The sequence below is a fragment of the Chondrus crispus genome, genomic scaffold (genome assembly GCF_000350225.1).
Source record: "Chondrus crispus Stackhouse genomic scaffold, scaffold_157, whole genome shotgun sequence".
NCBI lineage: Eukaryota > Rhodophyta > Florideophyceae > Gigartinales > Gigartinaceae > Chondrus > Chondrus crispus.
Window position 1 is genome coordinate 138,556 of NW_005179028.1, and position 14,138 is coordinate 152,693.

The 14,138-nt window shown below is 52.7% G+C and overlaps 6 protein-coding genes; 4 read left to right on the forward strand and 2 right to left on the reverse strand.

Moving 5' to 3' along the window:
• The first annotated feature begins 8,059 nt into the window (after positions 1–8,059).
• CHC_T00002801001 (hypothetical protein) lies at positions 8,060–9,097 on the forward strand. Its single transcript, XM_005713965.1, has one exon. It carries the CDS (start codon positions 8,060–8,062, stop codon positions 9,095–9,097), a length of 1,038 nt encoding a protein of 345 aa, XP_005714022.1.
• A 617-nt stretch (positions 9,098–9,714) lies between these two features.
• CHC_T00002802001 (hypothetical protein) lies at positions 9,715–10,264 on the forward strand. XM_005713966.1 is given in 3 exon segments: positions 9,715–9,922; positions 9,923–10,040; positions 10,173–10,264. The coding sequence occupies 2 exon segments, from the start codon at positions 9,923–9,925 to the stop codon at positions 10,262–10,264; spliced, it is 210 nt and encodes a 69-aa protein (XP_005714023.1). The 5' UTR covers positions 9,715–9,922.
• A 73-nt stretch (positions 10,265–10,337) lies between these two features.
• Positions 10,338–10,427, reverse strand: CHC_T00002803001 (hypothetical protein). Its single transcript, XM_005713967.1, has one exon. The coding sequence runs from the start codon at positions 10,425–10,427 to the stop codon at positions 10,338–10,340; it is 90 nt and encodes a 29-aa protein (XP_005714024.1).
• A 2-nt stretch (positions 10,428–10,429) lies between these two features.
• Positions 10,430–10,768, forward strand: CHC_T00002804001 (hypothetical protein). Its single transcript, XM_005713968.1, has one exon. It carries the CDS (start codon positions 10,430–10,432, stop codon positions 10,766–10,768), a length of 339 nt encoding a protein of 112 aa, XP_005714025.1.
• An 840-nt stretch (positions 10,769–11,608) lies between these two features.
• Positions 11,609–12,517, reverse strand: CHC_T00002805001 (hypothetical protein). The gene has a single exon (XM_005713969.1). The coding sequence runs from the start codon at positions 12,515–12,517 to the stop codon at positions 11,609–11,611; it is 909 nt and encodes a 302-aa protein (XP_005714026.1).
• A 4-nt stretch (positions 12,518–12,521) lies between these two features.
• Positions 12,522–13,386, forward strand: CHC_T00002806001 (hypothetical protein). XM_005713970.1 is given in 2 exon segments: positions 12,522–12,899; positions 12,900–13,386. 1 exon segment carries the CDS (start codon positions 12,522–12,524, stop codon positions 12,897–12,899), a length of 378 nt encoding a protein of 125 aa, XP_005714027.1. The 3' UTR covers positions 12,900–13,386.
• Positions 13,387–14,138: the final 752 nt, after the last annotated feature.

Here is a 14,138-nt window from a genome sequence, read left to right on the forward strand (position 1 = left end):
GGCTTGGGCCTCAGACGCGAAGTTTGCGTCTATCGGATGACGGCTTCCTTCCGTAGTCTGACTGGTAGAGGCACCAGTCGGACGCCAACCTTCGGGAGCGGCGGCGCTCGGAGATACGGTACTACCGGGCCCTCTCGAGGGGGCACCGGGTAGCCTTTCGGCCATGGTACGTTCCATGTCAAGAGCACGCCGACGGGTGGCGTTGAGCTCAGCGGAGAGGTGCGCGAACGCACCTAATTGCTCCGCGGACGGAGAGGTTCGGTCCTCGGGTCGTCTCACGGAGGTCGGCCTTTCGGGGCGACCTTGTCCGGACGGTCCGGGCGAGGCGAAATGGGAGTCTTCGACGAGCACTATCCGCGAGTGTAACTCGTCGATCTTTGCTCGGAGATTCTCTAAGGACTGCGTCACTCTATCGAACCTCCCTTCACGCAGGGAGCGGAGTTTGGCCATACATCGAGTGTAAACATGGTCTGATACATCGATCCGGACGGAAGTACGGACTTCCTCGATGTATTCGGCTATGTCGTCGAATATCGCCGCCGATCTTTCTTCGGAGGATCCGAGCGACGGTTCGCGGGCACGAGGACCTGCGTCGCCGTCGCCCGACGGGGCGGATGGGGACTGCACAGCGGCCGGACTCAGATCCGCCGCTTCGGCGCGGATCGAGGGCTCGAGCTCTTGGCTCATCTCGACGCGATCGGTTCGCGGAGTGAAGCGGAAGTATTCTCGGAGATCGAACTCCAGGGCCTTCTAGGTCGGGAGACTACTGTAGCATAAACACCCCCAGATGACCGAGGGTGTATGCACAGTCCGACGTAGACCCCGTTCTAACAGGAAGACGGGGGAAGCACCAGCTAGCGAGGCAGGGAAGCGAGCCCTGGTAGCGGTGTGGTAGAGCGGGACGGTCGGGGACAAGCGTACGCGCAGGCCGATCTACGCCTCGACGCGCCGGAGCAGCGCTGGGTAACGTACCAGCGCTGACGGGCGGAGGCAGATCTAGGCTCGCTTGCGTACGCGGCTGTCCCCTACCCGCTTCGTCCCGGTTAACGCGCGCGAAGGCGGATCGCGCGAGTTAGTTAATCTGGAAGACGGACCTAGGCGGTAGGTCGTGGACAAGTCCGTGCTTGTCCCTCTCACCGCCGCCGGTCCGCTCGCGTATTTAATATACCAAGTAATCGTAACTTATTACAGTACAGTACGGGCTGTACTGTAATACTGTCATCCATCGGGGCTGACAGTACACGTGTGCGCGCGTGCTCCTTCGCGTGCGGCACACGCGTACACGTGTGTACGCATGCGCCCTGTACCCGAAGGGTACACGTGGCCATGCGCGGTAGTACTGTGGAGCTCGACGCTCTACAGTAGCTGATCTAGTTCTTGATCTAATCTAATTTAAAGCCCCAGGGGGGCTATACTACAGGAACCACACTCCCCCGAACTCGCGGGCTGCCTTTTTCTGCTGGGGGAGGAGCTTGGATTTGAATGCTGGTTTTGTGTTTGGCATACAGTGTGTTCTTTAACGGTTTCGTAAAGATGTCGGCTTTTTGGTCTGTCGTCGGTATGCGACGGACCTTGATTTTTCCGGTTTGTACGGTTTCGTGCAAGAAGTGGTAGCGAATGTCGATACATTTTCTCCTTCTTGTGGCGCCTTTGTTTTGCGCCATTTGCAATGCTGCAGTGTTGTCTATGTGCAGCGTTGGTTGGTGTGTGGGGATGGTCGTTTCTCTCATCATGCTGGCCAGCCATAGTGTGAGCGTGGCGGTTTCAGCGGCGGCAATGTATTCCGCCTCGCAGGTGCTCTTGGCGACGATGGATTGTTGTCGTGCCGGCCACTGCACTGGCGCGCCGTTGAGCAGTGTCACGGTGCCTGTGATGGACTTTTGAGTTGTCACATCGTTGGCAAAATCAGCGTCCGAGTACGTTTGTATGGTGAGGCTGTTGCGCTTGCCTCTGGGCATGAGGATGCCTTCCGATCGCGTCGTGTGGAGGTATTGTACCAGTCTCTGCAGTAGCTTCCAATGCCGCGCGGTCGGCTTCTTCCGGGCGCGGGCGAGGGACGTCGTTGCGAACGCGATGTCCGGCCGGGTGCTGTCGGCGATGTACCTGATTTCGCCGACAGCTTTTCCGTATATCTCCGTGATGTCTGTTCGTGCGCCTTCGTCGCTCGTTGGCGAGTCTCCTCTGACTCCGACTAAGTAGGGAGTGGTCTTGGGGTTGCTTGCTGCTCGTGCGAACAAGGTCACCACACTGTCGACATGGGCGGGCTGGGAGAGGTGTATTCCGGGTTTGCTGTACTGTACGGACCAGTTGAGGTACTTGTCGGGTCGTCCTTAGCGTTTGACTGTGTACTTTTTGTCTAGGGCATTGTACAGCTCGTCGATCATCCCTCGTGTCGTGGCGAAGGGCAAAAAATTATCCATGCTTATTCCTACAAGTATGATGTTCTCGTGATCTCTTTTCGTGAAGAGAGAAGTGTCTGCGCGGAGTTGTTTGTACCCGTGTTTTTTGAGGTGGGTATGCAGCTCCGTGCTGAAGATGTTTGATGCGGTTGGTGCGCCGTACAAATTTCCCTTCAGCTGCCCACGGTTGCTCTTGTGTTTGTATGTTCGTTAAACCGTGGTGGTTGCCATACGAACACTTTGTTGGCGTGCTGGTATTTTCATCGAGGTATGCCCCCGCTATGTCTAAATGTTCGACCTGCATATCCATTGATGCCGCTATGGCGAAGAAGGATCGAATCGTGGTCCGGTCCGCCATATATGTTGCGGTTTTGTCCGGTCGAAGTGTACTGTAGGCTTCATGAGGTCCCCTTTGATTGAGCATCTGGCTTTGCGCTCTGTGCCCTTGGTTTTCTTGCCATGTTTGTGGCGGTACGTCATTGTGGTCGGCAGGATATTTTTGCGGTTGGCCGGGGTGGTTTTGGCGGTCCAGTCAATTGCGTTCATCCTATTGAGCTGGTCTAGCTCATCATCATGGGCCTTGCTCCACTGTGGGGCGTCGGGGAATTTTCTTGCCTGCTTGAGCGTCTTGGGGGCAGCGGTGGTGGTGGTGATTTTTTTGGTATGGTGCTCGTGCGCTTCTTGCTTCGTTGCTTCTTGGTGGCCGTTGCCGGGGTGTTGGTTTTGTTGGTGCTACGCTTTCCTCGTTTCTTGCGCGGTGTCGTTCTTTGCGCGTGGTATACTGTGTTTGTGGTGTGGCACGGGTCGTGCTGCCGTTCGTATGGTCGGAAGTCAATGGCACGAATTTTTGTGTAGCGTCGTGTTTGGATGTTTTGGAAGCAGATGTGCGTTTCATGAATTCCATACATATACCTCTATTGCGCGGCTTTGGCGTGCAGCTTTGGCATGTGCGGTTTGAGGATTGGCGTGAAGCCAAGTTGCCCGAACGTGAAGACTTTTTGTGCCGAGGTGCTTCGCCGTACCACCGTCGGTGTGATGTGTTCTGGATGCTGTGATGGTACGTAATGTTGTACTTGAACACGGAGTCATTGAGGGCATCTTGCCAGTGTACGTCGTGCAGTTGGCTGTGGGACAGTGTTGCCGGGACTTCGTCCATGAGGGTCCTGTTTATGCGTTTAGCTAGCGCGTTTTCCTGCGGCGTGTAGGGTGTGGTTGCGCGGTACGTTATGCCTCGCTGTTGGAGTTGCGATTGTACTTGTTTCGCATGATATTCCTTAGCATTGTCGGTTACCAAGAGATGCGGGTGGTGTCCTTTTTCTGCTGCGACATGGTCTATTGCCTCTATGATTGCTTGTGGTACTTCCGCGCGGTTGTTGAGGTTGTGTGCCTATAGGTATATTGTGGGGGTGTCAATAACAGTGAGGAAGTAATTTGCATTGTGGTTGGACGTAGGCTTAATTGGGTTGCATACGTCGGACGATAGGCTGAGGCCTCGTTCTGTGTCGTGGGATGTGCGCTTGTGCGGGCGTGATGATGTCTTGCCGTTGATGCAGCCTGTGCATGTCATTGTGGCGCTGTTGTCCTTGAGTCCTGTCGGCATTCCAGGGAGTAGCTGTTTTTGGACATGAGTGCTATTGTTTTGGGATGTGCGTGGTTTAGTTTGAGGTGCCACTCAGTCATTTGTTGTTGTGCCGTTGTGTCTTTGCGTTTTGCTTTGTGTGGTTCAGGGGCGGTTCGGAGCGTGGGTGTTTGTCTTTGGGCACGCGGCGGTTGTATGCGGAGGAATTGGGAATGTGTGCTGCGCGTGGGGGGTGTGCTCGGGGTTGTTGTTGGGGTGGCTCTGGTTCGCTTCGTTTTCGTTGTGGGGGTTTTACGAGAGTATTTTCGCGCTCCTTAGGCTGTGGCGTGTTGGTCGACTCTGTATTGACTCTTACTGTACGTTGCTGTGAGAATCGCTTGTGGTAATTTTCGAGGCTTGTGAAGGATGGCCTTTGTTCTTGAGAATGTCACTTGGCCGTGGGCAGTGAGGTCGTACATTGAAAGGAGGTTCTCCTTGATTTCGGGTGCGTGAACGGCCGGTACAGTGATTCTCTTATTCCTCTGTGCGATAGTTATGTGCCCCGTGTGTGTCATTGGTGCGCAATGGCCCGTGACAGTTGTAGTTAGTGTCCCGGTGCTTTTTTGCATCGACGCGTGGGGTGTAGCGGTATGGGTGGGGTGTAGCGGTATGCGTGGGGGTTTGCGCCGGAGTCCAGTATGAAAGGTTGCTTACCATCGCTGGTTTCGCCGGTGTCATATAGCGTTGTTTCGAGTGCCGTCAGCAGATCCTGCAACTCGTGCATGGGGCTGGTGGGTTCCGCCGCGTCGTCGGTGTCAGCGTGGGCTGTGCGCGCGCGTGGGCGAGTTGCTCGCGGTTTGTATCTGCGTGCATAACAGTTCTCTGTTGTGTGCGTTATTCTGCCGTGTATTTCGCACGATTGACATTGGTGGCCTGCTGGTTTGGTGTAGCTGGGTTTCCCTGCGGGCGGACGTTGCTGTGGGGCGCGTGTTGGGGTGCGGCGGGGTGCTTTGCTGTGTTGTGTTCTGTGCTGTGATCCAGGTGCATTGGCCTGCATGAGTTCCACATGTTGCGTATGGTTTGTGAAGGCCTGGATTGTTGGCGGGGGGTGGCCCGCCATCACCATGGCCAGTGTACTCATCTCAGGGTGGTGGATTAGGCTTTGGAGCATGTATCGAACGGTGGTGCGTTCTTCGTTGATATTTGGGTAATTTGCGACCTGCATTTTGTATTGCATTTCCCTGTGTTGTTTCACATAGTCCTGTAGCTGTGTGCCTTGGACGTACTCGATTCTCCTTGCTTCGGCGTCCAGTATTTCGTGGTGCTCGGTCGTGGAGGTGTCCACTACACTGCTTATGATGCGGCATAATGTGTGGATCGTACCTCAGTACGTGTGGGGGAAGGATCCGAACTACTTTTGTTGTGAGGCTTTGCATTATTGCTTTGCGGAGTTTGTCCGCTTTGCGCTGCTGTGCGGCTTCTTGATCTGGATCGGGATCGGTGGTGTGCAGAGTGGTGTGGTGTGGGTGCCGGCGTCGATCGTCCTTGCGTAGATCTCGAGAGCGTCGTACCAATATGTGAAGTTGCTGCTCTCGAGTCTTGGGAGTTGTCCTGTAGGTGATTTTTGTGGTTCTGTCATGTCGTAGTCGCAGTAGAAACGGTGGAGGCGTGGAGGGTTAGTCGTTGCGCTCGTTTATCGCCGTTGAGAGTGATTGTCTGTGTGCTGCGGATCGATGGTCAGTGGTGTGTTTGGTGCCCATAACCTGTGATGCCAAGATCAGACCGATGCCTCCGACCCTCGAAGGTGATCGGAGCGCCGGCGGCTTTATTTATGTGTAACCTATCGCTGCCTTAAGGGCGGCGCCCTATCTATGGGTGGTGCCCTATTAGGGTGGAACCACAGCCCTTTTGCTTGAAGGACACTGCTGGGAGGACAGTGCTGGAAGGACAATGCTGGAAGGACAGTGCAAATACCTACAATGAGGGCACTTCAGGCCACTCTTGGCATCACATTGAATTCAGTGTGGGGATCATGCGAAACTCGAAAAACATGAATATTTGAATGAAAACTAGAAATTTGATAAAGTCTATCGATGACTACATTCCATCTTGACACCCCCTCCGAACCAGGACAAGACCGCAAAGAGAACGGAATTTGGGCCACTTGCGTTGCTTCGATATCGTTGAAACCTTTTCAAATGCTTCAAAACATCCCCATGAACGGGTTAGTGGTCATTGATTGGCCAATGAGCTACTGGGACATTTTATTGACTACAACAGATGTCCGAAAATTGATCCCGTTCTCTCGCGAAGTGCGTGTTAAAATAGTTTCGGAAATGACGCTACAGTAGAGGAATACTCCTGACGCAGGCGGATCAGCATTTCGAAAAGGGCTGCACTTGCTTTCCATGATACTGTACACGATACGAGAGAATGGTTCGCAGTTATTCTCCACAGCACGATATACTGTACAGTACCCCCTGGGTAAGGGTACAGTGTAGTCCCCATGCAGCGTGTTAGCGAGGAAGCCAGTCCTTCCTAGTACTGTATGAAGTGTCCGCCTAAGGCAGCACTATTCTTCCCTGATCTGAAGAGAATGAGCCCGTTGACCTGTTGCTGAGCAATCCCTGCGATTGATCTCTCGAAGAGTCCAGGCCTGCCCTACAGCACTGTGCCACATCGTACTGTATCTTGTGGAGATGGAGATATTCGTTCTGTACAGTACCGTTGGTACTGTTTCTATTTCTCTTGCATCTACATCTCAGATCTTCGCACTTTCTAGGTGCGCATTGTACAGTACAGCGAGACAGATTTTTTATTCTGTGCGGACTTCAGCAATCGGCCAGTGCGCCCTTGATGACTACAGTATGGTACCGTTCTTAACAGAGCGATGCATGGCCTTGATCGTGGACCAAGTCGAAGCAAGTTCGAAGGCATTGTCTTGCGTCTAAGCTCGCTTCGAATCGGCATTGCGCCTGGTTTGCCGTGTTTATGACGCAACGAGTCGGAATCAGGTACGAAGGCGGAACGCAGTTTGCGTTTTGCGCCAAAACGCGAGTTAGTTCCTGTTTTCCCTATCATTATGGCCATGCCGTAAACAAGTTTTTGCCTTATAGCTCCAAGGCTTTTTTAATTCTATAAAACCGTCTTTTCCATCACGTTTAGCTCGCCCAATACGTGTACAGAGCCTCTTTCCTTCTGTCATTGGAGCAAAAGGGAGCTGCCAAAGCGCGAATAGCCTGTGTCCCTCTCATTTTGGCCAGCACTGTACAGGGGGGGGACGCGCAATAGTGCCGCTTTCATTATTGCCACCCTCAAATTAGTGGCGGCAGACACAGCACTAATGCGTAGGGTCGACTGTACTGTCCAATCGAAGGTTTGGATGCAAGTACCCCTCTCACTGGCTCAATCTGTGACACGGCTCAAATTGGGACACCGAAATTATCGTGTAGCCGCGCTGGATATTTTCTCGCATATGATCGTGCATGGCACCGGCGAAGTACACCCCCACGTACACCAGGACATCCAGAACCTTCAGAACGGCATCGCGAATGGCCCTTCTATCCCTTCCCGATGCCTCCGTCTATGCTTGCCCAAACGCAATGGCACCGACGGCGACAAGAAGGGATTAGCAGAAGGGATAAGGCGTTAGAACTTGTGCAGCAAGGCCATTCAATTCGGAAGGTCGCGACAATGTCTGGCGTCTCTCGAGGCACTGCATTTCGAATAAGTCAAAGTCATAAGACATCCGATCATGCACCACTGGAACGACTCATGGATCCTGAACGGTTCCTGCGGGGAAGACGAAATATACTCCATGCAGCGGAGGAGTCGCTGATTGTAGACCGCCTTTTTCCGCTCGAGGTGGGTTTGCTGTAGACAATGTTGGATTGACGTCCGTTATAGAACGTGCAGCAGCAGATGGCCGTCCAGGATTTGCAAAAAGCATTCCTTCTCCAGATGCGATACGCTCCTTCCGCGCACGTAACTTGATCCGCTTAACTCAAATGACTTCCAACACGCAGATGGATCTTTACATTGGCTTGGTGAGGAACATTGGTGCCCACCAGAGACAGCATTATGCGTCACAAAGGCCGGGTCAATGGACCGTGAAATTATCAACAGTGTTGTGTGTCACATTAATTCACATGCGAGCAAAACAGTCTCGCAGGATGAACACATCCTGCTTCTCGTAGATGGGCATAGCTCCCGTGAGGGAGTGGAGTGGACGGAAACGTGCAGAAGACTCAATATTGTGGCAGTTAAGCTCCCGGCAAACAGGACCCATATGCTACAACCATGCGATCAAAAGACTAACAAAGTTTTCCAACAAGAAATACGTAGGACAAGGGATTTATTGCTGAACATGAGCCATTTCTCATGGGCAAAAACGGCTGTGAAAATTAAGCTGGCAGTCGCTGGTCACAAAGCTCTAACCTCAGATATCGCCAGAGCCTCGTTTCGGGAAGCTGGGCTCTGGCACATGGATTTTCGCTTCATGTCATTTTTGGATGACAACAGCACTCGAAAATTGAACAGAAACCAAGGGGAATCTCCTGGGATGGGGTTGGCAATGCTTCATGACGCAGACGGCAGCGCTATCTCGCCACGAATTTCAGCAATTCGTTTGATGAAAAATATTGATGCTCTTACAGACGGTCAGTTCTCTGCTCCTCATGCTTTAGCCGAGGTTTCTGTCGCTCTCAATAGGGAGTATGTCTTGCGTAACATTCTAACAAAGAATATATGCCTGCCAAAAAACCGCACACCCACGAAATCTAGGAGACAATTCTTCGCAACAGGAAACTCAGCGGCCCTCTTGACAGTTGGCATTTTGAAGTCCGTTCGTGCTCGCTTGGATGGGCGGACTATTCTAAAATCGCCCGTGGCCGACGTTTGTCACATTCAGGAGGATAATGTAGAGAATGATACTTCAAACAAAGAAAACATTGACCCTCAGAAACATCTGAAAGCGCAGTTAGCCGTGTCGCCTTTCGACGACATAGTTAGCGACGACTTGCCAATCTCGCGATGGCCAAGAGCCCGAAAACAGCGGATGCATGTTGAGGAAGGCGAGTTGTTGAGGATTCGAAAGCACACGGCAGCGTCGGCTTTGTTGGGACTATCCCATTACAGATGAAGCGTGCAACACATGTCGTCTGCCGTCGTCCCACTTTGACCCTGCCACACTTTGGAAAGCAAATTTGTTGGCCAAATAAAGGCAATTTTCCCCGAATACGGACTGTATTCGCATATATTATCATAACATCCTATGCGTCCCACATTGAGCCAGTGAGAAGGGTACTGTCCAATCGAAGGGAGTTTGGATGCAAGACAATATTGCCGAATCAGTTTGGATGCAAACTCCCTTCGATTCGGCAATATTGTCTTGCATCCAAACTCCCTTCGATTCGGCGTTGCTTGTTGATTGGTGTGTTTATGATGCAGACCCGTGCTGAAACGGCCAAAAATGGGTTGCGTGTCGCGTATGATAAAAAAGTTGATTTACAACCAAGGAGAACCCGCCCAAGAATAAAACTTTAGGCCAATGCCATTATCTCTCGCGTACCGGACCACATACTATAGCATATCTGGCGTACTAATCTCCAGAAAATGTACCAACTCCAGGAGGACAGAATTAGTATTGTTTGTGGGCCTGTGTGAAAAACAAAAACAAACGGCCGCTTGTTATTGCAAGGAATCAGGCGATGAACTGTGACTTGATCCTCTCGTGATAAAAACTTGGTACGAACGAGGAAAGTCGCAGGTCTGCCGAGATCACGCAATATGGAGGCAGTGCAGCACTGCAGTACCTATGCTGTAGCTGGGATGCAACTTCCCAAAACGCGTATAAAACCCTTGCCCTAGGAAAACAAAACCTCCCCATTCATCTCTTCCCTGCAACAGCAAATCGTCTGCAACAGCAAATCGTTTCTCACTTCAGCAAATTCTTCGCCTCTGCACCATGAAGTTCTCTCTCGCCATCTGCCTCCTTGCCAGTCTTGTGGCCGCAGTTGCGGCTGTTCCGGCGCAGCCTCGCCTTCCCAAGCTTGGAGAGGTTAGTCGCCAATATGACATTGATTGTAAGTTTTCTATTATCCAGGAAATGTTTTTGGGCGACAAGGGAAATCTGCAACTGACACCAGAAACTCTCCAATCTGTGTTCGCTACCTCGCCTTGCTCTTGTCACACTTCTGTCTCCTCCCTTTCATCAGGTCTGGAAAGATCGTATCCAATATTCAATCCTTGCTGTCTAGAGTTCAACAAGGGCACTTCAGGCTGCGAGGGCGAATACCACTACAGCTAGTAGCTCTACTCTCGTCACCTCGGAAGTTGCTGGTGTTCTCTTCCTTTCTTAAGTTGCTTTGAAAGGCATCTGGTCACCTGACATTACGCTGCGCACGAATCAGAGATCTCGTAAACGAAATTAGAATTTGTGCGTTGTGCCAACCTCCCTTTCTGAGATTCATTCATGTTCGCCAGTCGGCAGAATAGTGCTCTTCGTTCCTTGTCGTTCAGTCTAGGTGCACATGGACATATCGGCTCGTACAGCACAGCTCTTTGGGGAAGTTTCTCAGTAGACACATTTTCGTGCGTACCACCGCTGCCGACAGAAGAGTGGAGCACTGTACCTTTTCTAGTTGCAGAGCGTTCCACACACAATCCTACCAACGCCATCTGCCGCCACGTCGCGCCCTCCAGCGTCCGCATCCAATCCCCCGCCACGCCGCGCCCCGCGCCCCGCGCCCCGCACTGCCAAGTCTGCAGCCGCGCGACTCGCGAGCAGCGCCCCGCGACCGGCGCACGCTGAGTCAGACCCAAACCCGGGCCTGGCGTCAGACGTGCCGCAGACGCCGCCGCCCGCGCCGCTGCGTCCGGATGTTGCAGCCTGGGTCGTCTGCCTGCTCGTCAACGTGGCCTTCTGCGGTGTGATCAATCGCCCTGCGGGAGATGTCCGACGCGGACGACAGGCGGGCGTAGTACTGTAGCGGCGCGTGGACACGTGCTGGTGGCGCTCGAGAGACTCGGAGGTGCGGCGTAGGCGGGCGCTGTGATGAAGCAGAGCAGGCAAATACAGGGATCGCATCAGGTGCGTGGCGTGAGCGAGCGCCTCCGCGCGCGGCCAGACGGGATCGGGGCTGGTGGGGAGGACGGGGTGGCGGCGGGCGTTGAGAGGCCGTAGTAGGCTGTGAGGCGTGTGTTGCGCGGCTTGCGCGGCTTGCGCGGGACGGCGTCCGTCATGGCGGGGTGGTTGAAGGGGCAGAGGGAGGGAGGAGGCGAGGGAGGAGGCGAGGGAGGAGGCGAAGAGGGAGGGAGGAATTGAAGAAGGAGGGAGGAGAGAAGCGAGAGGGATATGTTCTGGACCAGAACTTCTGGTTGAGGTGGGTTTTCCTTACAGCGGTGCTTCAGTAAATACGGTCATTGTCATAAAACAATGCACAGCACGAAAGTGCAATCAAACCGATCATACCGGTCGGCTACTGCATTTTATCAGCAACCATTGCCGAGAGTGTTTGAGTATTACTCACACAGAAACATGGTACTTAAAGAGTAGCTGAGTACCCAACGGTCGGACACCGGGGAGAATACGAGACAACCAAAATAAATCAACAAGCTCCATTTTTCGCATCCGCCGCCGGAAGTGCGGGCACTATCGCGCCCGCTGCGGCGCACCCCCGCCGCGCGCCTTAGCCCCGCCCCAATCCATATCGGATATGGATTGGGGCATTCGCCGGGGGTGTGGATTTTCTGGGGAATCCCCGGAAAATCCACACCCCCGGCGAATCCACCTCTTGTCCCGCTGACTCGCCGTCCCCCCCCCGCTCGCGAAATGCATCCCCGATAGCCCCCCCGCCATCCTCCTCCGTTCACCCTCCCCGCCCCACCTATGGAGCGTCGCGTACCCCGTCGAACAGACGGCCGTGCTCGCCCTCTTCGCAAAGGTGCTCGCCGGCCTCCCCGTCGGAGGCTTTCTCGGCGTCTTCTCCGCTAGCGGCTCTGTCGCCAGGGTCGTGTTCGCCCTGCTCGCCGGCGTCGTGTGGAGCGGGTGGGGCAGGGAGGCCGTGTTCGGTTTGATCGTCGCGTACATGGTCGTCGCGGCGGTCATGGTTGCCGCGACATATCGCAGATTGGTGCCCCTGCTGCGCAGCAATGTACTCGGCGGGTCGTTTCTTCTGTGCGCGGAAAGACTGGTTTCCACTTGTCTGGAAGGAAGCGATTCGGTTGCTTCAAGAGCAATCGATCCATTGCAAAATGCTGCCAGTAGCGCAGCTGAACGTCGGAGATGAGATACCAATTGAGGACGAACTGCAACGCGCAATTTCACTACATGCTGTAGGAGCTCCTGGCGTCCGCACGTGCTGCATTCTTGCTTACAACAACCCAAAGAGAACTGTGGTAAGAGCCGGCATGTGGTAAGAGTCGGCAGTGATGTGGTCGTTAAGTTTGGGACAGGCGTGCACGAATCTGAAACTCGTAGCATGCTCCTTGTTGCCTCCGTGACGACCATTCCAGTCCCGAAATTGCGTGGCGTACTTGTCGAGGGCGATACGACATACATTGTCATGGCCCACGCCCAAGGTCATCCTCTTGACACAGTGTGGGACACACTCAAAGTGGCCAAAAAGGAAGAACTTTCATTACAATTACATGCCTTTTTCGGGCAGCTTGGCCAGATTCACGGCAAGTATATCGGCAGTGTGGACCGTGGCCTATGTTGTCATCCGAAGTTTATGAAGATACCAGAACAAAAACGGGGTCCCTTTGAGACCGAGCAACAGATGAATGAAGCTTTTGCCTACAGTTCCAAAATTTCAGATCCAGTTAAATCGTACAAGCTGTCAAACCTCCACAGTCAACACAAAGTTGTTTTCTCTCATGGAAATATACGAATGAACCACGTTCTAGTAGTAGATGGTCGCGTTCAGACCATTCTAGATTGAGGACAATCTGGCTATTATCCAGAACATTGGGACTTTATTAACGCGACTAGCAACATCGATTGGGACTCAGACTGGGGAGTATATGTCCAGAAGTTTCTGAAGCCATATTACGAGGATTTCGCCATGTGGGCAGACTTCATGGGCGTGCTTACATGACAACTTCACTGCTACTTCTGTGTTAGTGTCACTATCCATGAAATCAGGATGAAGAGCTCCTTGTTCTAAGCCGTCTAGCAATATCATGTGGAGTTATCAGAGCTGCAAATGTTGGGCGTTTCACCGATGAGTTCTCGACGGGCGTCCAGACATTCATGCTGTACCTTCTTTTACTTGTCATCAGTATTGATGTCTCTTCCACTCGCTCGTGTTGTTCTCGCAGGCGTTACTTTAGTAGAGATACGTATTGATAAGGACGTATACCTCCGCCTGATAGTCGTGTGGAACAAAGAATCGTTTTAGGTAGATACAAAAGTCATCCGCATAGCTGTATCGAGATCCAAACATTATACTTGCGTACTCCCAGTAGTTGGGGTAAAACCCTGCACACTCCCAATCAATAATTGCAGATACGTGACCGCGTGAGACAAGGATATTTCCCATGTGCAGATCATTGTGAGTACAGTAAACACAATTGGATGCCCTGTCTGCAACATATTTTCCAGCATGGTTGAGAAGAACCCACGAAGTGCATTGTTATACGAATACAAGATAGCTTGGTTCATTTCCTCCTCTGTTTCGAAAGGCCCTGCGAACGGTTCGGAAAAACAGCTTGCAACGCATTTTGTTTTGCCCAGACGCTATGTGCGAGGCCGTAATGCATTGAAGTTGACAAACATATTCTGCTAACTCTGATATGACTGTTGATTTTCCTGCGACGCCAAGAGTATGCCAAATTTCTCCGAGTGTCGAACCTGGAACCTGTTCGATGACGACGAACATGACAGTACTATCATTGTCATCTTGGGCAATGTGAGTACGCAGTAGCTTCGGAACAGGGACAGAGGTTTCTTTTGCGACTAGACGTATACCACCTGCTTCTCTTTTTAGCGACGCAACATTGTAGCCATATTTCACAATAACAGATTTGGATTTGGACAAATCCGGGGCAGGCACAAGCACAACCTTTGACACTAAACCTTCTTTCAACAAGGAGGCCTGATGCGCACAGGCAACGTGGGGCGCATGCTGCCGCAGTGCCTCCTTCAAATTCCCTTGCACAGGAACTTTCTTCATCATGTT